Source organism: Oryzias latipes, chromosome 13 (genome assembly GCF_053564925.1).
Source record: "Oryzias latipes strain Hd-rR chromosome 13, Olatipes_Hd-rR_3.1".
Lineage (NCBI taxonomy): Eukaryota > Metazoa > Chordata > Actinopteri > Beloniformes > Adrianichthyidae > Oryzias > Oryzias latipes.
In genome coordinates, this window is record NC_136249.1 from 22,349,698 (window position 1) to 22,372,743 (window position 23,046).

Below are 23,046 nucleotides of genomic sequence, written 5' to 3' on the forward strand. Positions count from 1 at the left end.
TTAAAAAAAAAAGAAAAAAAAGAAGAGAAGTTTGGATCATTACCTCAGGCAGACGAGGCTGCTCTGCCTCCTGTGGGCATGCATCTAGCCCCACACATGGGTGCCCAGCTGGGTCTGTCAAGTAGCTGCATTTGCCATGTTGATACGCTGAGACAGACAGCTGGAACCAGCAGTCAGAGGCCTGACCTTAACAACAAGCAGTTTTCAGTGAGCTCTGGGGTGAGGTGGTAGCAGATGAGTCTCACCGGGCCCTGACAGAGCCGATATGCTGACTTGGACACCACAGCACCAGCTGTCCCACTGTGCAGGCTACACCTGTTTCTGTGGGACTGATCAAGGCGCTGTGTAATAGGCAGAGGAAAAAAGAAAAAGCACGAAAGGAATTTGATCCTTTTCAAATTTTGTCACAGATTTTAAACATCATCCTTTAAAAAACAGAGAATTCAAATGGTTCATGAATCGTTCACCGTCTATAGGTTCTTTTTGTGTATTACATTGCCTCACAGCAAGAAAGCCCCTGGTTCAAGTCTTGGCTGGGGGGACCTGAACCAGAACATCAATGGGGACCTTTCTGTGTGGAGTTTTCATGTTCTTCCTGTGCATGTGTGGGTTCTCTCCGGGGACTCCGGCTTCCTCCCACCGTCCAATAACGTGCTTCATAGGTCAACTCTAAATTGTCTGTGAGAGTGTGTTATATGTGGCCCTGCGAAAGACTGGCGACCTGTCCAGGGTGCCCCCTGCCTTTGCCCACAAGTGGCCGGGATAGACTCCAGCAGCCCGTGACCCCAAAAGGGACAAAACGGAAGAAGATGAAAAAAATTAAAATGCTGTTTATATTGCTATCTTGAAACATTTTAACAGCTTTGGCTTCTTGTCTCTCCATAAAAAACATATAGTTCCAAGCAGAAATGTAATTCCTGTAACTAGAAAAACAAAACAGAGTTTCAAAAAGATGCCAAAAGTATTTCATTAGCTACTTTTTTTTCTCGAATCAGATTAAAAAGTAGTACATTTATGATCCATTGTTCTGGCAAAATATATGCTATAAAAACAAATGGAGATAAATAAAGAGAAAGTCTAAAAAGACATTCCCCTTAATATTTCTTTTCTTTTGGTGGTTTGTTCATGATCATCACTGCAGATAACACGTTAAATGTGAACAATAGAAAAGTGTTAGACAAATCAGTGTTAGACATCTCTCCCATACTGTTGTGGTTGAAGTCAATACAGATTTAGCACCAACAAAATGAGAGTAAATAACACAATTGTTTGTTGAGCTCATAAAAAAGAAGTCATTTTTCTTGTAAACTGACAATTAAGCAACGCAAATAATACTCCTTTATATTTCGACTTTTGACCTTTTTATTGTTATCACAGCCTCACATGTAGTGGTACATCAGACTGGACTGGATCTTGGCCCAAAACAGCACACACCCTTTCGTAGTGACAATTTGTCACTCAAATCTTAGTTTTTAGGCTGAAAGCCTTTTCAGTTTTCTGAATCCTTTGTCTATTGTAATTTCTTAGGGTTTATTCAGCACAGATCAAATGCATAATGCAATCATGCACTTGACCTTTGTGCATTACGGGGCCACAGGAACAGCACAGCCAGCCTCTGTGTGCGCGCTCCCTCCTGCTCCTGGTGGGGGCTCACCCGCTGCTTTCAGGCCTGCAGAGAGAGATAATCCCGCCAGAGAATATCAGAGGGCGTTTGATTATAAACCTTTAAATGAACGCATGGAGGAAGCACTTCCTCTTATGTCGGCATAAGACTCCTCTAAGACTTTTTTGTCTAAAGTTAAATGCTTCTTAACTTGAACAAAACGACGGCATAAATCCAAATTGAGATCAAATCTGCAGTGGAAAGATGTGCAAAATTCCAGTTTTGCATTTCTATTATTTTGTATTGTTGGATCACAGATAAAGCATACACATTTACATGTTTACATGGCCTCCTGTCAACACAAACAGAACCCTAACACTAAATGTGCCCCCAGAAGCTCCTTCTGATTGGTCCTCTTAATCAGCTGATGTAATCTTGCCCTTCTCTGTCATTGCTTTAGACTCTGCAGCCTTCTGAGGGTGTGCATTGATTTTTAGACATTTGTTGGCATTAAAGTAACAGTCCTATTAGTTACATAAATTATAGTATCTTGCAAGATTGGTTTAACTGCAGTCAATTTAGAGTAGGACAACTATCAAACAATGTGGTTTAATGAAGAGAAGAAGGGCATTCTGCTAATGCAAGGAGGGAAAAGGGATTTTCAGGACAGTCTGTCAAAAGTCTGCACCTGCAGCACATCATCAGCTGATCTCTAGCAGGAAACCTCTCAGCTGACTGCTTACACAGGCACGCCCAAAGCTGGGCTTCAGCTGATAGCTCAAATAGTGTTTGTCTAACCCTATGCTGGGGGAGCACAGAGAACGGTAATTTGCCTCAGTGGAACAGTTCTGAAAAGATTGTTTGTAGAGCTCATAGGATGCCACAAATAATCCTCCTTGAAGTTTTTTTTTAAGAAATCAACTTGCTGTCATTTTAATAAAGCAAATATGAGAAATACTATTAATGTAGACACATTTTGCAAATAATCTGCTCGTATTTCAGACATTAAATTGAATTAAATTGAAAGCTATTTACTTTTTAGTGGGTATCTTCTTTAAAAGTTCCACTTAAAAGTTCCACTCCAATTGTCTTTTGATCTGTTGTAAAAGTGTTCGCAGCGATCGTTTAATTATGATGTTTTCAGCCAAAAAAAACAAAACAAAAACCTGTGTGTCATTTGCTAGGCCAGAAGTTCATTAGAAATTCACCCATAACTGAACCATCTGTTTAAACGCTTGTTGCAGCCCCTTAGATCCACAACCTAACGTTAATAGTGCAACTTAAAATAGTGAGCAGCATTGGAGCTATCCAGCTGTACAGCTTTGAGCCAAATGCTTGCTCAGACGAGGAAAACAAAGACGTACATGAGTCTATTCGTCTACAGGTGGATTCATCAGAATGGAGCAGCTTGTGGCCCACCCAGCATGTTTTTGACGTTACAAATACTATTCTTTTTCAAATATAATGTTTTCATCTGCTTCTGATTCACAATGATTTGAATGAAGAAATACTCAAAAAAGGCACATTTGGGCTTAATTTTCTTAAAAGGCCTATATAAATAAATAACATGCAAAATCAGCTTTTTCTGAGCTTTTAAGTGTTGCTATAAACAACCCTAAAGGGGTATTTTAATATATTCACGCATGTCCAAGCATGCTATAAACCCTTTAAAAGAAAAGAAAAAGACCACAAGAACATATCAAAGACATCAAAAGACAAATTTTTATTGGAATGGGTTTTTAAGTCGTGGTACCTGTCTTTATCCTGCTCTGTCATTGAACCTAGTGAACTGTAATTCGTAACCTTGGAAAATCATATGTATGATCATATTTACTCCTGTACTCATCATCATGTACTCAAATTTCTAACATTCCTACAAGGGAAAATAATCAGGAGAAAACAATCCTTTTGTGTGGTTTTATCACATGCTTCTTATGTACTGGATAACCAGGCTGGTGGTTTCTTAGTGAGATTAAAGCCTTGTAAGTTGCTTATTGGTAAAGGTTGATTATTTTAATGTGCCCCTCGACTAAGGTCAGGGTCCAAAGATGAGTGTAGGAGTGAAAACAAGGTCAATAAAATAACCACTGAAGGAAGAAAAAAGTTTGTGGACCCCGCCCTTACTGCAGGTGTCTCCTGTCAGTCTGTCTGTATACTGTAATCAAACAAGTTCACCAAAATACCTGCAAATCTTGTGAAATTAGGACTTTTCCCTGCTAACACAGGTTCCCTTGTCTGTACTGCTGAGAATTCAAACCTGAAAAACACGTTCCGCCTGCTTTGTGTTCAGCTGCCACTGGTCGGTGGTGAACTCATTGAAGTGGGCAGAGGGATTAGCTTCTCGCCACGTATTTGTACCTGATGCTTTAAGTGTTTAAAGGTCTTCCTAAAGATATGTGACTACTTTAAAAGAAGGGGAATAATTGTTGTTCAGTTTTCTCTTTGCAGAAACTGTGGTGTGGTTGCAAACAGTACAGTCATGTTGAGGCTGTCTTCAGGTTGTAGACACAACACAATAAAAAGATAAAGCGTCACTGTTTAGAGAAAACTATCTGACAGACTGAGAACATGATGCAAAAAACTAGAACATAACTGAAGACAAGAAAATCAAACATATGACGGATTGTTAAAAGCAAGGTTTTGCTTTTAACAATCCGTCATATGTTTTTTTTTTTAATAGATTTCAAATGAACCCAAACTGTCCTGCAGCTTTAAACCCTCACAGCACGTTTAATGTCTGTAAGCAGTGACACATCCAGCTTAATTCATGCTGCTGCTGAAGGCGAGTGAGCAGGATGTCTAACTTTCTTCTCATTACTTCTCAAGTCTATTTTGAGATAACATTTACAGCAGGGCTGACACCGGATTGTCTTAAAAGGCACGTTTTCCTCGAGGACTCGTTCTCGCTTCCCATTCATTGTTGTAAAAATGCATGTTGTTGTTTTTTACATGCCTTTTGTGAGGTTGGACTACGCTTTTGGCTCTACACTGTTTGTGACAGGTTAATCCCAAACATTACATAGTTTTTATTCTGTTTGTAAATCTACCAAAGAGCAATAGATGTAAATTTGCATTAAAGTTTGCACAACTAAATTAAAACTATATGAACTATGTAACAACAGTATGACGTCACAGTTCCTGCTCATACATAAGTAATGAAGGTGTAGAATTGTCCCTTTGTTCCGGCGGGAGTAACACATTACAAAAGTAATGTATTACTTATAATGTAATGCAGGGGTGTGAGCCATTGCTAATCAATTGTTATATGTCTTTAAAAATGGTTATGTACAACGTTATTCCAGCATCAAGTTGTGAACAGAAGCAAAAAAAAGAAAAGGGAAAAAAATGGAAACAGTCCACATTTTTTATTCTGCTCCTGGTCAGCTGCTGTGAGCTTTTACTTCTGTGAGTCACGTGTTAGCTTTATAATGCTTTAAGGTCATGTTTGGTAAATATGTTTTAGTAATTTCTATAGTTTGAGGCAGATGATAGTCTCCGAAAACAGCTTTATTTGGTATGATTTTAGTAGTTTATAGGCACAAATGCATCAGGTCATGGTTAGTCCGCATTTTTTTTTGTTGCTATCTTTAAAGCAGAAGGTTTTCCAGTATAAACATAACTTTGGTCAAATTATCTCATTGTGTAGTTTGTCTAATGACCCACAGAGAATAAAGTTATGGTAACAATAAGGAAAGAAACACAAAACTCTTCCTAACATATAACATATTGTATGTTAAATGTACAGAAATGGAAAAGCACTTTTCATGGGCTATACGTGGATTGTTAGCAATTTTTTTCTGTCTTTTCTGCCGTAAAATTCTGTCTTTGTCAGGGTGAGGGGGGCTGGAGAGCAGGTAGGACCCAGACGCAGAGGCAGGAGGCACACGGTTCCAAGGCAAGAGGGTTTAATAACAAACAAAAGGCGCTGCAGAGCAGGAATCAAAACAAAATAAAGCTTACTGTGGCGTGGCGAGGAACATGGAACATGGCATGAAGGGACGACGAGGCATGAAGACGTTAATGGACCAGCACAAGAGGAAGGGAGAGACAAGACTTATATACAGACAGAGCAGACAAGACACAGGTGAACATGATCAGGGCAGATGGGGACCAAGGAAGTACAACTCAAGACATGACAAGACAGGAACCCTTTCAAAATAAAACAGGAAACAGAACCAAACAAGACAGAACAAGAACTAAAGCAAAAACCAAGACAAAACAAACTCAAACCATGACAGTCTTTCTTTTATTGCAGTCTGGACAGCTCACAGTCATTATTACACCTTGTTGTTGTCTTTTAAAAGTGCAGTTCTCTGCTCTCCGTGTTGATATTATTATATTTTGTTGCTTGGATTATGTAGTTATTTAGATGAAAATCACTTAAAACTAGAAGGAGCTGCATTTCCAGAAGAAAATGCAGGGTTGAATGCTGTATTGCTGAAAGAAAGCATAATTTGTAAAAGAAATGGCTGAACTGAGCTGAAAGAGCTCAACATTTTAAAAGTAAAATGGTTAAAAAAGGTGAAAACCTGTAAAAGAGGTTAAGCAAAAGGATTCCCTATGTATTTTAATGGAGCAAAAATCCTGGAAAATCCTGGAATATCTTGAAAGGTTCAAGGATTTGAAAGACCAAAAGTAATAGCAGAAAGGATTAAGCTTAAAGATCTTAACATTGCAACAGGGAAATGGTTAAAATACCGGTAGGTAAAAACTGAAGTTTAAAATCGCCTCAAATTTAGGCACAAAATGGCCACAAAACCGTAGTTGGTGTTGCCATCCCATAATAATTTTAAAACTTATATTGAAGTCCAAGGTCTTGTGAGAAGTTTATTGTTTGAACGGTGTTTCTAGCTAAAGGCATGTTAAAGTTAATATAATAGTTATAATAGTAATAATAGTTTCAAGGATTCTCCATGTATTTTAATGATCCATAAAACTTGGAAAATCCTGGAATCTCTTGAAAAGTTCAAAGATTTGAAGGACCAAAAGTAATGACTGTAATAAGTTGAAAGAGTTGAATATTTTAATAGTTGAATGGTTAAAATAGGTAAAAAATTGTAGAAGGAGTTAAGTGTCGAAAAATGGCGGAAGATAGCCTGAGAGGAAAACAAAGGGTTGAAGCTTTACAGCCTTCAACCAATTAATTAAAGATTAATGTAACACAATAATTTAAAGCAGCAATAAAACCCATTAAGGGATTACTCAAAAAGGATGATTTCCACAACACTGGTAAAAGCTTTCACTTGAATGTGGACATTCAAATCTTTTAAACTACAATATTTGAGGCATATTTGCTGTTTTTGAAGGTATTGGACAGAGGGGACATATTAAAATGATCAGTTAATGCATGCTGTGGCTCTCTGACTGAACATTTACATGGTGCAAAAAGCAGCTGGGAGGTGGGAAGGTGTGAGAATAGAATTGGTGATGGCACGAGGGTGAAAGCCGGAGAGGGAACAGGTGCACGTCCCTCCTCACTTTCACACCGAGTTTCTGTAAACAGGCTCACTTGTAGTTTCAGTGTATTTTCCTGCTGCTTCTACTCCGCCCACACTCACGGTGTCTTTTACTAAATGAGTCCGCTCCATATTTGCTTTTATTGGTCTAAAAAAGACAGACTGAAGACGATGCATCCGTGTGAACATCCAAACACACCACAGCCTCTGTTTCTGTTTGTCTGGCTCCTCGAGGCACAAAGACAGACTTAGTCAGCCCAAAGTGACGCCTCACAGGGACCGAACTATCAGAATAGAAAAGACAGCTTGAGAATGATGCCGGCTTACTGTCGCTGTCAGCAACCCACACACAGCACCTAAACAGGGAGGCGGCAAGAATGACGGTTTTCAAAGTCACTATAAACACATAAAGAAAAAAACTTTCCTCATAGTGCACCAATGTCTAACAAAAGTTTTATTTAACTTTTCAGTTTTTAGTCATAATGAATGTGCCATGCCAATCTAAACCAGGAAATATTATTATGCAATGTCAAAATGAAGTGCTTTAGCTGTTCCTTGTTTTTTGTGCCAAATGCTTTTGAATTTTGCTTTATGATCTTTTATCTGACATTATGTGAAATCTACAAAAAAGTTATTTCAAAGCAATTTTTTAAATAGTTCTTTCATCTTTAGTAAATTTTGATTCACTAAAACTGTGCAAAATATTAAACTGGTACCTTATTATTGTAGTTTTTTTTTTTTAAATATTCCAAACTAATATAACACAGAACAGCAAGCGGATCAGAGTCTGACCTGCAGCCTTTTAGCTGAGAATTACTCCAGCTGCCTCCTCTGGTTTTGTTTCAGTCTCCTTGGTTCTTCACGATGACGTTTTCTGGCCATCCAAAGACATTTTATTATAGTTTATGTGCATTTTATGATATTGGAACATTTTCTTAAAACAAAAACTGATGGTAAAATTTATGTTTTAAAAAAAAGTTAAACTAAATCTCTTCTGCTTCTGTTCAAAGGAGCTTGTAATACAAAAATAAGCATTTAGATAATCAGAGGACTTTGTTAAAGACTCAAGAAAGCAAAATCTAATTTAACACACATGTTGAAAAGAAAAAAGAAAGTCTTTGAAGAAAGAGGGAGCCAGAAGTTCCTGGAAGCTGCAGGGGATGAAAGGTTTTGTGAATCTCCTACACCTGGCTGTGGTTCCTGTCTCCGGCTCGACTCGCGCCTTTGACTGTCCCGATAACCACGGCTGGATGAAGCTCGTCTGCTGGACTTTTATATATGTAGTTGTAGATTTAGATAAGTTAATTCTTCTCTAAGATTTCTGGTAAATCGCCTGTCCGTCCTGGGGGAGGATCCCTCCTTCATGTGGGCACCCCTGAGGTTTCTTCGTTTTTTCCGGAATCCGGTTTTTTTGGGAGTTTTTCCTTACCGCGAAGGGGGGTCTAAGGGCAGGGATGCCAGTATAGCATAGTCAGTTTGTTAGTTCATTTTAGTATTTTTCTATTGAACTCTTTGTATTCGTGATCCTTTTGATTTCATGTTTTACTTCGAAGCCCATCGAGACGACTGTTGTTGTGATTTTGGGCTATACAAATAAAATTGAATTGAATTGAATTGTGGAAATGAACACTCTGTTTGAATTTAGCAATTTATTTTTGGAGTATATAGAAAAAAATTAAATATATTAATAAATGAAACACAATAAAACTCAAGAAAAAAAAAGAAAAAGAGAAAAGAATGTGAAGAATGTGATCTTATAACTCAGCTTCAGGCGCTTGAGCTTGAAAAGAGGACCTGAACAGAGGACACACGGTTCAAACTTTTCTCCTTATGACAATTTATCATGATTACATAACAAAATATGCCTGGAACATTTAAATTCTCCACCTCTGAAGTCAGATCTACAGCAGACAGTCTATCACAGAAACTGGCCTCCCAGCGAGCCAGACAGAGCAGAGCCACACCTTTATCACGTGAAAGTGTCCCTCTCTGCATGTGTGCGTGTGCAGGAGTGCATGTGTGTAAACAAAGACGCTGCTGTGTGTATGGCCTTGTTTCGCCACCCTTTGCATACGCCTGTAGATAAGTGAAAGAGGGAAAGCAACCCCCACCACCTGACTCCTGACGAACTGTGTACACTCCAAATATTTCCATAGCCAGACCTGTCACGGAAATGAAGGAGGAAGTCCGAAATGGAAAAGAGAGACGGATGGAGACAGAGATGGGATGAAAATCCAGTAGTGAGGAGAAGGATGAAGAGTGAAAATGCTCAGGGAAGAAAGCTGGACATCAGACAGAGTGAAACTCTGGCGTGCTGAGCAGCAACTCTCACAGTGAAGCAGTGTGAAACTGGAAAAGAGAAAACTCGTTTCTTAGTATCATCCTAAAACAAACAAACTTTGCAAATCCATGAGAAACTTACTGCAAATAGGAATATTTATTCACAATTGCTCCTCAACGATAGCGAGTCTGTGAAATGTTAAGAATAGGTCTTCAGTTTCCCCCCCCGCATAATTCTTTTATTTGTTATTTTCAGAAAAAAATGGAAACATAAGCAGTCATTCAGCAGGAAATATTGAAGTATTTTCTTGTAATGACTCACTTCTACTAAGAATTTAAGGAAATACAAAACTGTGTAAATGTAAAGCAGTTAACCGTTCAAGCGTTGTTCAAATCATGATAGTCTGATAGTGATAAATAAAATGACTAAACGTTGTTTAGAGCTCATATTTGATTTGAAAGTTTAAGAAAACTTTCAAACTGGTAAAACCTAGATACCTTGGAGCCTGTTGATGCCATCAACACGTACTAGAACCAAGAGGACAGGTGCGTGTTTATCATTCACCTGCATAACTTCTCGCTTTAAGAGAAACTGAAATGGAAAACCGCCAGGGGCTCCTCCGTTGTGAGGTAGATAGAAGAAATTGTGGACCACAATGTTTGTTTGGGCTCTGAGGTTTTGTGATGGTCTGAGGTCTTTGATGTGACCGGCCTCTCACCTGATGTAAACCATGACAACTCTTCCTAATTTTTCTGAATAAGTCAGTAAAGAAGCTAGAATGACTTTTAATGAATGAGGTTTTAATGTGTTGTTTGAATTTTTTAGTGTTTTAAATGTTTTATTGTCTCAATGTTTTAATGGATTTGTAACCAACTGTGGCTGCCTCTTGGTCAGGAATCCCACGCAAAAGAGTTTTTTAATCTCAGTGAGAATGTCCTGATTAATTAAAGGTCAACAACAACAACAGCAGCAACAACAACAACAACAACAACAACAATAATAATAATAATAATAATAATAATAATAATATAAAAACAATAACAATAATAGCAATAATCACAACAACAATAATAATAATAACAATAACAATAATAATAATAAAAATAATAATAATAATAACAATAACAATAACAACAACAACACCACCAATAATAATAACAATAACAATATTGATAACAATAACAACAATAATAATAATAACAATAATAATAACAATAACAATAACAACAACACCAATAATAGTAATAACAATAACAACAACAACAACAATAATAAAAATAATAATAATAATAACAATAACAAGAATAAAAAAATAATAATAATAACAACAACAACAACAAAAACAATAATAACAACAAAAACAATAACAACAACAACAACAACAATAATAATAACAATAACAACAACACCAATAATAATAATAACAATAACAACAACAACAACACCAAAACTAATAACAACAACAACAACAACAACAACAACAACAATAATAATAATAATAATAATAATAATAATAATAACAATAACAATAACAATAACAACAACAACAATAATAATAATACCAGCTGGATTTTAACCACCATAAACAAACAAACAAAACAACTATACAAAAAACAAATATATTAAACAAACAAATAAATAAAAAAACTGCTGTACGAAAGGAGTATAAATATACTGTGGGCACCAATGGTTTTCAGTATTTTTTCTTTACTGAATTCTTAAAAACAGGCTTGAAATGTAGAAAAAAAAGTTTTATCATTTATTTTTTCACATAGATGTTAAGTTGCAGCTCTCACTGTCCTAAGTGGTATTTGTAATTTGATATGGTTCTCTAAAATTAATTAAATTTTTTCTTCATTTGCTTTTGTTTTGGCACCAGCTTGCATCATAACTGAAATGCGTGTTTTACTGTCTTTGTACTGCTTTCATAAATAAAGGATCAACAGGGCAATGTTTATTCATCCTGGGATGTCCAATGAAGCTCTGAGAGACACCAAACAAACAAAAGATTATCAAGAAGGAAGACAAATACTATAAACACTTCATTTTGCACAGTCTTCCTGACAAAAAACAAGATCTACTTTATCTTTTATTGGTCATAATGCCGAGTAGCCAATTCTGATAGTATAAATATCCATAGTACCTTTTTACAACTGAACATATGGGATTTTTCAGCTGTTTCTCTGAGTTTGCATCTTGTATTTATTTTCTTGTGTATGTCTTCTTGCATGTGTGAGTGTTCCTTTTAAAGTAAATGTGTTTTTTCCCCTCCATAAGTACTCATACTTCAGCCAGTGGAACGGAACGACCTGAGTGGCAAAACCCTGAAGATCACAGACTTTGGTCTTGCTCGAGAGTGGCATCAAACCACCAAGATGAGTGCTGCAGGCACCTATGCCTGGATGGCCCCAGAGGTCATCAAGCTCTCCCTTTTCTCCAAGAGCAGTGATGTGTGGAGGTACTGTACCAGCGTGTGTGCTCTCCCAGCCAGCAAGGCCAAGTGGGCCCCAATGGTGTACAGGTGGGCAGAAAATGCGGCCCCCGAATGGGTTTGTCTGCAGTTTTCGTTGGTTAAGTGGGCACTCAGTGGGCTGGCCAGCTGCCCGGTGGACAGCATAGCGAGCTCCAATGCCCAGGGCTAGCGTAGTGAGCCAGTCCACTGAGTGCCCACTTTTTCTGTCCACTTGTAACCCTTGTGCTATCCTAGACACTTTAACAGTGGGAGTTTGGTCATTTAGACCCACTAGACAGTGCTCTGAACCTTTTTTCTTCAATGATTTGTGATCTTCACTGGTGTCCATGGATTACAAGAAATCTTTCCACCTTTATCCACCTTTGTCATTGTAGGGAGAACACGTCAATGTAAGGGTGGGGTCATCTAAGATAGCACAAGGGTTAAACCATTTGGGGCCCCACTTGGCCTTGCTGGCATCCCTTCTTTTTTCATTGTGAATTTTTGTGCAAACATGTACACACAGAGACACTTCTGAGCATCAAAAACACATTCTGAGGCATATAGGTACAAAGAAACTATCCGGCAGTCTGCTGCAGGTCTGATTTCCAAATAAAGATGACAGGAAAGAAGTAAAAACTGTCTCCAAAATTCCATATTTTGATAATAAACCAAATTATTCTAATATATTTTATATTGCTAGTTCTTAAAACATAGTTAAATGACCTGTTGATCATAAATGATAAACATGCTAAGAACACTTTTTTTTAATGCATAGCCCAGAAAATTGTGTGTGCAGCTCCACAGAATTTTCTACAATGTTTGCATTTAAAGATTCTCCTTGTGCCATTCGCCAGATCAACAATCACTGTCTTTTAAAGCAAATAAAAAATACACTGTTTATTATAATAAATAATGTTAATAGCTCTCTGACCAAAATATTTTTTTCAGTTTTATGCAATGTCTTTTGCAGTTGTTCTAGAGTTGTTATATAATTAGACTGTTATAAATAATTCTAAGGTTTAGGGTGATGTTTGATGATACATTTTCCTTTTTGCTGAAAATGTCTGTTTTCCTCTTTCCACAGTTTTGGTGTTCTTCTCTGGGAACTGCTGACTGGAGAAGTTCCTTACAGAGAAATAGACGCACTGGCAGTAGCCTATGGTGTTGCCATGAACAAGCTGACACTCCCCATACCTTCAACCTGTCCAGAACCCTTTGCTCAGCTACTGACAGGTATTGAGAATTTCTAAAAATGTTCAGCCCTAGCAGAGAAAGCATTTGTTGGAGATGTGTGAGTGCACTGTCTATGTTTGTCACTCCTGGACACCTGTCATCCAGCACAACCTTAAGCAGAAACTCCCTTTGGATGAAAAATTCTGTATTCAGCTGCTCATACTCTTGGCTTTTAAGATTGAACAGCTGTAATGGAAATTGTTTAATTCCATGATTTCAATTGAAAATATTTTGTCAATATTAAAATATATTAAGTTAATGAGGATTTGTATACTATTGTAAACAGTTCTGCAGGTTATCTCATCTAGGGTTCATATGTTGGTATCTTTGCTAATGACCTGAATTATCAGAAACAGTAAAATCTCTTTTTCAAAGCTCAGTTAATAATTTTCCTCTCTATGTTTCTTTTTAAAGTATTTTTTGCAACATTTAGCCTCCCAGGTCTTCCTACAATAACAATAGAATAGCAGGTTTGCAGGTTTGGATGAGGAGTTCCTTGACTTTCTGATATATGGTTATCCTTTTGCCACTTTTCCGACCACCCGTAGCTGATTTGCAAATGAGCTAGACTTCGGCAAACTTGTTGCACATAAAACGGAGTTTATTTTTCGTAAACTACCCCTTTCACTCTGCCCCCAAAGCCTCTTTACACTTCATCCGTTAATCTGCTTTTGACATCCGTTGCTCTCCTCAGTTTATTCCTGTCATCAGCTCACTTTCATCTCCCTTCAGCTTCATCCACACACCGTTTATTCTAGTTCTTGTACATTTTACTCTGCAAAGCTGTTACATTTGTTGCTCCATTTCTCCTTGGTGTGTTTTGGTGTAAATGACAGTTCTGCTCATGCTGTGGTTGTCTGAAGTGCGGTAGGTTTACTGAATGTTTCTGCCGTTTCATCTCTGATGTTTTTGCTCTCAATGGCCACGAAATGCTTCTGCCATCTTGCTCCTTTTCTTTTTTAAATGAAAATTTCAGTCATACATTCTGTTACTTAAACATACATGTCACGATTCGCAGCAGAAAAATAGTTCCTAGAGGAAACACCTAACTTGCATACATTTGTTTTTATGGAGCTAAAACTTCCTAAACTCTAAAAAAAAAAGACTTCTAGTGGTAATAAAATGTTCATATGACCTTTTTAGGGCTTTCGAGTTTCTCAAGACTCACAAGACTAATGATAACTTTCGTTTATATTTTCATTTTTATTGCTTAGTCAAGTCTACAGAACACGATGAACTGCATTGTGTTGTGCTCACTTAAAAAAATACAATATTCACAGAGAAAACTGGAAAAAATACAGTTTGAATTACTTTGAATTATTTATAACTTTAATTTCATAATAAAGGAGTATAATTCTTACAATAACAAATGAGCTAACTAACATTAGCTACTTCAGAAAAAAATTAGTTAATCTACATCAGGCTACAGCTGAGGGAAAACACACAAGAACCACAAACCAGGTATTACTGCCTCTAGGAGAAATAAGACAAAAGCTTTAACTAAATGGCAATGATTTTTTGTAAATTCATGGAGAGCGGAAAAAAGAAGGACATCAAATGTATTGTAGAACTTCATCTGCAATTTAAACCATTCATGCCAGCATAAGTACAGGTTTGGCTCATGGTTATCCCAAAACATTCTTCTTTTGGAACAACCTGTAATTCTGAAGACAAAGAAAAATGCCATTGGTGTCTGGCTGCAGGTTTTTGGACATCTCTGATGCTGAAAAAAATATGTTTTGGATCAGGCTGTTAATATGGAATTGTATTAATTCATCTTGACAAATAACGCAGGATATTTTAGATTATGGCAACATTATGGACAAAGACAGCGAGCCAATTATAGATTTGGTTAAGTTTAGTTTCAGTCAACCCTTAATGCTTCTCATGCTCACATGAAAACGACTGGATATAGATAAATGCATTATTGCACAGGTCTGGATTTGATTTCTGTTGAGGTTGACTGAGTTTGCTCGTTAAAATATCATTCTGTCCCTGTGTTGTGTATTAAATGTCAAATTAAAGGTATAATCTGCATTATGTGTGACAATAACTCCACTAATAACCTCTTATTGTAATAAATGATTCTTCTACATCCTTCCGTCTTGTTTCTTGTCCTTCAGAGTGCTGGAGCCCCAACCCCCACAGCAGGCCTTCCTTCAGCAGCATCCTGAGGCGACTGCTGACCATCGAGCAGTCGGCCATGTTTCAAATGCCTCTAGAGTCATTTCACTCCTTACAAGAAGACTGGAGAGTGGAGATCCAGCTGATGTTTGATGAACTCAGGACCAAAGAGAAGGTGAGAAACCTGAAAGCATCTCCTTGGAGGAAAGAAGATAGAATGAAACTGTTTGTTTTTGAAGCTGACATAAAAGTGTCTTTGGTTGGTGTGAGAGAAAAAAAATTGAACATTATCCGCTCCCTGCCCTTTTATATGTGAATTTGTTCACTGCAGTAACTGTGATTTCATGAGGTGGGAAAAATCTCACCATACGTCTGAAGGTGTTTCTACAAACTGAGAAACCTCTCTGATGCTGAAAAAAACATGTTAAAAGTGTTGCTCATCTCTCCTTTCTCCTGTTTTTCTGTCTACAGGAGCTGAGATCCTGGGAGGAGGAGTTGGCCCGGGCAGCAGAGGAGCAGAAAGAGCAGGAGGAGCAGCTAAGGAGAAGGGAGCAGGAGCTGGCAGAGAGGGAGATCGACATTGTGGAACGGGAGCTGAACATAATCATCCACCAGATGTACCAGGAGAAGCCTAGTGTCAAGAAGAGAAAGGGACACTTTAAGAAGAGCCGGCTGCTGAAGCTGGGCAGAGACAGCAGCTGCATCAGCCTGCCCTCTGGTGGGTGAAAGGGAGAAATGCAGTTCTTTGATTAAAGAAGCAGGTGCACAAAACTGGGCAGGATCCTGTTTTGATGTCACTTCCTAGCTTAGGCTTGTAGTAAAATTTCCAGAGCGTTTAACTAAATATAGCCTTGTCTTGTCTTTTCTTCTCTGCTTTGCTAAAGTCCCACTCCAATCATCTTTGGATCTATTGTAAAAGTGTTCCCAGGGGTCTTTTAACTATTATTATGCTGTTTTAAGGCAAAATAAAACATCCAGTGTCTTTTTTCCAAGAGAAGTTTTCAGCAGAGTGGTAGTAGCTCATTTAAATTTGCCTCTGAGTTGTGGGTGAGGCTGTTGGCACAGAGTGAGCCTGACCTTGCTTCCCGACATCCTTCTGTTTACATGCTCTCCTGCTAGCTTACAGCTCCTCACAACCCCAGCATAACATTAGCTCTGCAATAAAAAGGGCAAGCAGTTTTGGAGCTATCCAAACCAATGCCAGCTCAGATGAGAAAAACAAAGACAAACGTGAATCCATCTGTCTGCATGTAGATGCATCAGAATGGAGCGGAGCTGGGAGCTCATGATTTGCTGATGGCAGCACGTAGGTCACAGCTAAGTTTTTCCCAACTGTATTTATTTGTCTGCTCCTGATTCACAGCTTAAGCTTAATTTTCTTTACATATGAAAAAAAATGCACAAGAACATGTTAAAACCCCTAAAAACACAATTTTCAATGGAATGGGTCTTTAAGTATGTGACCTGCAAACTGATCTCAAAATGTTGTCAGAATTCCCATTAAATAGTTATGTTCATGAGGAGTAAATATAACAAAAAAATATCATTATGATTCATGCAAATGTATCCGGTATACACCAAGATAAATTAATATTTTTTTTTTGTAATTCTCTACTTATAAGTGTGTTGATTATAACATGTTTACATTTACCTGTGTTTGATGTTGGAAGCTAATAAAAAGTACACTTCTGTATGTTTTTTTTTTCTGTGCAGGGTTTGAGCACAAGATCACCGTCCAGGCTTCTCCCAGTGTGGACAAGAGGAAAACCCAGAGAAGTGAGAGCACCACGCCACCTGCCAGCCCAGGGGTTATTCCCCGCCTGAGAGCCATTAGATGTGAGGGCAACACCGCTGTAGCCAAGCATAGACTTACAGTAAATATGCATTTTCCTGAACTGTGCTTTGTGCCTTAGTGACGCCGAGCGACGGCAGCAAGACGTGGGGCCGCAGTGCTGTCTGTAAGAAGGAAGACCTGGGGTCCAGCAAGAAGAAAGGACGCACCTGGGGCCCAAGCTCCACGCATCAGAAAGAGCGTGTCGGCGGGGAGGACAAGTACATATCCAAACCATCAATCGGTTTTATTTTCCTCAAATGATCGGTTTTATGTGCAGTAAGTTTCAACGTCACTTTGCTTGCAGGTTAAAATCTCTGGGTGAAGGATGCAAAGTCTATTCATCAAGTGCACCAAATCTGGGGAAGTCTCCCAAACATGCACCCATGACGGCTGGCTTCTCCAGCCTGAATGAAATGGGTAAGTCCTCTTATTTTTTTAAATATGCAATCTGTCCCTCATTTGTGAGGCTGAAAGCAAATTTTTCCTTTACATAAAACAGAGGAGTGCTTTGAGCCTGAGGATTCTCCAGGGGGTTTACCAGCTTCTGAGAAGACCGACAGCGGGGCCTTGGAGGACTTTGGGCCTCCATCGCCTGGAGGCGTCGGGATGAGTGGAAGCTACCAGGAATCACTTCGTCGCTGTAGCCAGAGGAAGAAAAGTGATACGTTGCTGCTGGGGTGTGCCTCTCTGCTTGCCTCTGTTGGCCTGGGACAAGATTTGTTGCAGCTGGGAAAACTGCAGGTAGAACTGAATTTGATCAAAGCTTTATAGTCTGCTCTTAAGGTGGCAAATCATTGTTTTTGGATAGTATGTCTGATTTAATTAGCAATCTTTTTGTTCTCAGGTGCAGCAAGATGAACAGGACCTCAGGGAGGAGCAGAGGAAGAAAAAGGAAGGTATTTTCCAGAGGACGGGACGCTTTCGCCGCAGCACATCTCCCCCCAGCAGAAACCTCTCCTTGACCCTCTCCAGACACCACGACTCTGCGCTTGCCTGCATGGACCCGTCTCCTTCTGTAACACTCCTCTCTTTATCCTCCTTGTCCGACTGCAACTCAACCAAGTCCCTCCTCCCCTCCGACTCTGACGACTACCCCATGACCCCAGTGGGCAGGATCAAAACACCAGCAGCCTCCCCAGCTCCCGCCCTTAACCCTCTCTTAGACCTGCGGGCAGAGAGCTTCAAGAAGGAGCCAAACCAGTCCCTCACACCCACTCATGTGTCTGCGACCATGGCTCTGAACAGAGGACACAGGCGCACCCCCTCAGATGGGGCGATACGACCAAGAGCCCAAACTTTGGGACACCGGAGGACACCGTCAGATGGAAGCATGCCCATGCCTCCTCCACCAGGAGCACCAAGCAAAGGTATAACTCACTTCCAACCACTTTATTTATCAAGCGCAAATTTAAGACAAAGTTAGTCTTAAAGTGCTCCAAAAAAGCAGAAAACATCAGACAGAGCTTTAATATATATGATCGTTATGTTCCAATTCAGTCTAGATTATCTCAAGAGGACCTGGCTGCAGACATCAGCAGCCAGAGCTGGAGGTCCTCAACCGGAACCAGAGGTCCCCCAGTATTGCTTGAAAAAAACTTTATTGTAACTGGTGACTCAAACAGTTGTGGTTTTCCCCATTTTAAGCTTGAATAAAAGTTGTTTTTACAGTTCTGAACACTTTTGGGTTAGGTGTAGGATTAGGGTAAATTGTATGATTTTCCCTTCCGGACACTTTCTGCAGCACTTCTCGATAATGTAAATTGTGTGATTAGGGGCCTATAGAAGTGATCCAACAGATCAAAAGGATATGGGCTTGACCCCTGTACTGTACTGAGCAATTAAAATGTGATCATTGGAGAGAAAAATCTTCCTCAAATTGATAATTAGGAATAAACCTCCTGCAGAACCAGACTGTGGTCACACAGCCTGAGGGGACAGGAGGAAAAAGATAAATAGAGAAACATCTGCAGGGAGACATACAGGCTTGTTTAAAGCAGAAGACTGATCAAAAAGATGCTTCCTGCAAAAATGTTATACTGTTATTTGTTGCTCATTTAAAAACCATAGAAAGCACAAATAAAAATGCTTATCATGAAAATACACATTTTACTGAGTTGTACTCTAATGACTGTGTCAGAGAAGTGGTAATGCAAAATTAACAAAAAGTCTGTTAATAAAAAAAATTAAAAGAAAACTCACACAGGCAATAGTATTAAACATACAGATATATAAAAATACGTATATTTTATTGTATATTATAGGTGCACACTGTTATCCAGGTTATCCAGCTTCTGTTCTGACTTTGAGCATCCAAATGTTGCAGTTCCTCCAAAGACCACAGGTGGCAACCTTCAGAAAGGAGCATTTCTCCATTGGCTCCAACTTTACATCTTGCCATCTGATCTCTGAAGCGTTTTTGATTTTACATTTGTTTCTTTATAAAATATTCATGATCACTCTGGGGGAGAGAAGTACTTTATATTAATCAGCCGTTTTGATTTTATTACAGCAGTTATTTTGATTGGCAGGTGGGTGGATCCATCGATGGTTTGCCTAACTGCAAACTGCCACCAAGCCTTTCAACCTTTTAACTTCTACTCTGAGTTTCAGATAAGGAAACATGTTTTTATGAATAACCAAAATGATCTTTCTCATCAATAGACTCTTGATGTTGATGGATTGCAAAAAGTTATATCAAGTTTCTGTTTTATGTGACTTAGCAGCTCTCATTTCTGCATTAAAGAGCGAGAATTGTTCTGTTCATCTCAATCCCAATTCTGCTCCCTTCCATGTTGTTTGTGATCAGCAAGAGTGGCTTCAATAGTGCACAGCTGATATTAGATGAAAAATCACTATTTTACCTTGTAACTGTCTCTGTCTGGATCAGTGGGAAAGTTACACCAAGTGACAAATACTAACTACTTAAATCCGGACATTTTTATTGTATTTTTTTGGTGACTTTTTCTAAAACCACTCAGGTTCCCTGGACATCCGGGACATCCCTCGGCTCCCTGATCCCTCCATTATTTTCCCAGTTCCACATCGACGCAAGGCACCTGCTCCCCCGCCTCCAGATCCAGATCCTGTCTGCCTCATCAGCCCCTTAGAGAGACCCAAGACACTGGAGTTTGCACCCCGCCCACGGCCAACACCGGGCCGGTTACGGGCCGCCAACCAGCGTAGATTGGGCTCTGTGTCCCGGACCCTCAGCTCATCGCCAGGGAGCAGCTGTGACAGCCCTTTAGGGTCAGGGGACAGCAGCGCCGGCGTCACACGACCCAACCTGATGGACATGGACATGGAGGGCCAGAATTTGGACAGCACAGTTCCCCTGTGTGGACAACTGCAACCTGCCACTCTGTGTGGACAACAGTACACATAATGAAGCGGACATTTAAAAGTCAACTCCTCCTGCTGTTAGAGCTGTTTCACAAATGAGAGGTCTGGTCTGAGCCAAGCAAAACGCTCTCACTGAAGTCTGCAGAAAAATCTGGTTTCTTAGACCCCTAATGGAAGGCTGTCCTTTCATGTGTCCAAAGAAATGAGAAACCCTTTCACAGCATTTCCAGATAGGTCTCTCCAACCTGCACAAGTGAGGGTCCAAGGAACCTTTTAAAAACCCTTTTAGTCTGTTTCTCCACCTTATTTATCCTACTTCCACCTTCTGTTTCTCCTAGAAAGCTTTTTTACATTTGCTTCTTAGGCCAGATTACATTTCCTTTAAAGCCGTCAAAGTACTTAACAGTGACACTTTTTGACTTTCTGGTCATTTCAGTCCGTTTGCTTGTTTCTGTCACTCTTTTTTCCCGCATCTTTTCCGTCTCTGACTTAATACGCTTGTTGCTTCAGGAGTGTTTCTCTGGACACTTTGATCAGAGGTTACGCCTCTCCTTGCACACTGTTTGTTCTGTAGGAACGCAAATGTCATCATGAAGTCTTCTCCGTCAGCTCTGTCTTCATTTTTTTCAGTCATCCTGTTCCCTCTTCAAGCCTGAGACAAGAAAGCCTTCTTTTCACTCCTCACTGGAGGTCTGTTCACGCGTCCTGTTCTCAGTGCTTGCAACACCTGAGCAAAAATTGTGGATTTGTTGGTTTTGCAGACTAGGTTTGTTTATCTTAGTGTGAATGTGCATACTGTATATTGCATTACACGTATGGATGAACAAAGTGTTAGTGTGTGCCGGTGTTTTTTTTTTTTTTTTAGTGCATGTTGTTCTACTTGTGATCGGTTTGCTGTGCACTACATACGGCATTGTTTTCTGGGTTGCTGCACATGCTCCAATGTGTCTTTTTTGGAATGAAACATTCCTTTGTAGCAGTCAGTATCATGCATGGATCCCACCAAAAACAGATGCAGAACAGGAAATGGGCCTGCTGACGTCAGCTTTGATCCCATGTTCATGCATTTTGAAGCTTCATCTCCTCTGACTTGCTATTTTAAGCTTCAGTGACACTTTAAGAGCAACTTTATGTGACTTGCTGGTCTTTCTGTGGATTCAAAGTCACAACTGACAAATCACCTTTTCTCTCCGGAGCATTTTTAGTACAATGGACGAGTGTATTTGAGTGTATGTATGTGTTTGCGAGTGCTGGTGTTTGTATGGGATGATGTCAATCCCACTTGTAGAAGAGTGACTCTGGTAAGAACACTGAGTATTTATTAAATCTATTATTATTGCGGGAAAGGAGTCATTATTTCAGTGCTTTTCCTAGGATATCTGTATATATTTGTTAATATATAAGAGGAAAAACACAAGGATAACCTGGGAAACTTCTTATGGGAACATCCATGTTGTCTTCAGTCTCAAGCCTGTGACATGTCTGGGTTCAGTGAGGAATGAAAGGCCAATAAAAAGAATTTAAAAAGAAAAAATGCCTTACGTATAGGTGTGGTTTTGTTATTGTTTGTGTGTTTCATGATTTTTAAACCTTTAACTCTTGTGCTATCCTAGGCATTTTAACGTTGGGAGTTGGGTCATCTAGACCCACTAGACAGTGCTATGAACCTATTTTCTTCAATGATTTGTGATCTTCACTGGTGTCCATGAATTACATGAAATCTTTCCACCCTTATCCACTTTTGTCATGGTAGGAATAACACGTCATAGTAAAGGTGGGGTCATCTAAGATTGCACAAGGGTTAAAAAGAAGTTCCCAATATAAAACTGCCAACCCCAACTAAATTAAGTCAGTTTTGAGTATCAAAATAGATACATGCAGGAGGATGACCCTTACTTAATTTTTTGTGTCCAGACGGAGTACATTTTAACCCTTACAAAAATGTTTTATTTATTTATTCATAGTCACACTTTCTTTTTCTAAAGAAAAATACCTAAATTCAGTATCACGCTTTAAATGTCAGAGGACAAAGGCACTTGTTGTTACAGATAATAGCCACTAGGTGTCAGCACTGTGGCCTATGATGTCATATATTTCCAGTCTGCTGTTTTTCTTCATGTCATGCATCCTTGAAGTCTCTCCGTGACTCTGCAGCTGCCAGGAGGCAGATGAAGGTGCACTCAAACACCTGAAAGAAAGAATTCTAACTGAGAAATCAGCTGTTTGAGAAATCCTCTGAGCGGCCCACTTCAGACATTTCAGCATTTCAGACATTCAGTTACGAGAATGTCTGAAATGCTGCACAACAACAGGGTCCTTACAGATGTTACGCACACATGGCCTTACGCACCACCACAGCTGTGTCTGTCAGTGTTCCCGCCAATCAACCACCGTTTCAGACGCTGGCCAGTTACCTAGCAACCCCTCTTCACTTCCATGGTGATGCTATTAAAAGCAACGAGACACATACACACACGAAAGGGGGAAAATGGATGAAAATGAAGTGTAGGACAGTCAGGTGCTGAAGAGTGAGCTGAAAGGAAGGAGCAGGTTGAGCACTGTGAGTATTGTTCACATATCGTGCAGAATTGCTTTCTGTGAGGAAGGCCTTCTTGTTTTTTTTCATAGCAAATCCCTCCCTCACTCATCATCATTTTGTGTATTCAAGTGTAACTTTTGTAGCTGTATGTCCTTCAATTTTCTTAGTTCAAAAAGCACTGT

At 39.3% G+C, this 23,046-nt stretch overlaps 1 protein-coding gene across 4 annotated transcripts in view; it reads left to right on the top strand.

The window, feature by feature from the left end:
- Nucleotides 1–23,046, top strand: part of map3k10 (mitogen-activated protein kinase kinase kinase 10) — a 59,798-nt gene that overhangs the window by 19,357 nt on the left and 17,395 nt on the right. For 2 of the 4 annotated variants that reach the window (XM_011482530.4, XM_078929941.1), the window contains exons 2-11: nt 11,618–11,798; nt 12,880–13,028; nt 15,152–15,327; nt 15,624–15,870; nt 16,866–16,988; nt 17,066–17,204; nt 17,291–17,403; nt 17,486–17,727; nt 17,831–18,353; nt 19,965–21,859. In XM_011482530.4, coding sequence (XP_011480832.1) covers nt 11,618–11,798; nt 12,880–13,028; nt 15,152–15,327; nt 15,624–15,870; nt 16,866–16,988; nt 17,066–17,204; nt 17,291–17,403; nt 17,486–17,727; nt 17,831–18,353; nt 19,965–20,368 — 2,297 coding nt within the window. In that variant the 3' untranslated portion in view covers nt 20,369–21,859. Of the gene's footprint in view, nt 1–11,617; nt 11,799–12,879; nt 13,029–15,151; nt 15,328–15,623; nt 15,871–16,865; nt 16,989–17,065; nt 17,205–17,290; nt 17,404–17,485; nt 17,728–17,830; nt 18,354–18,483; nt 21,860–23,046 lie in introns of those variants that run through there. The other 2 variants (XM_011482532.4, XM_078929940.1) reach the window with 2 other exon arrangements.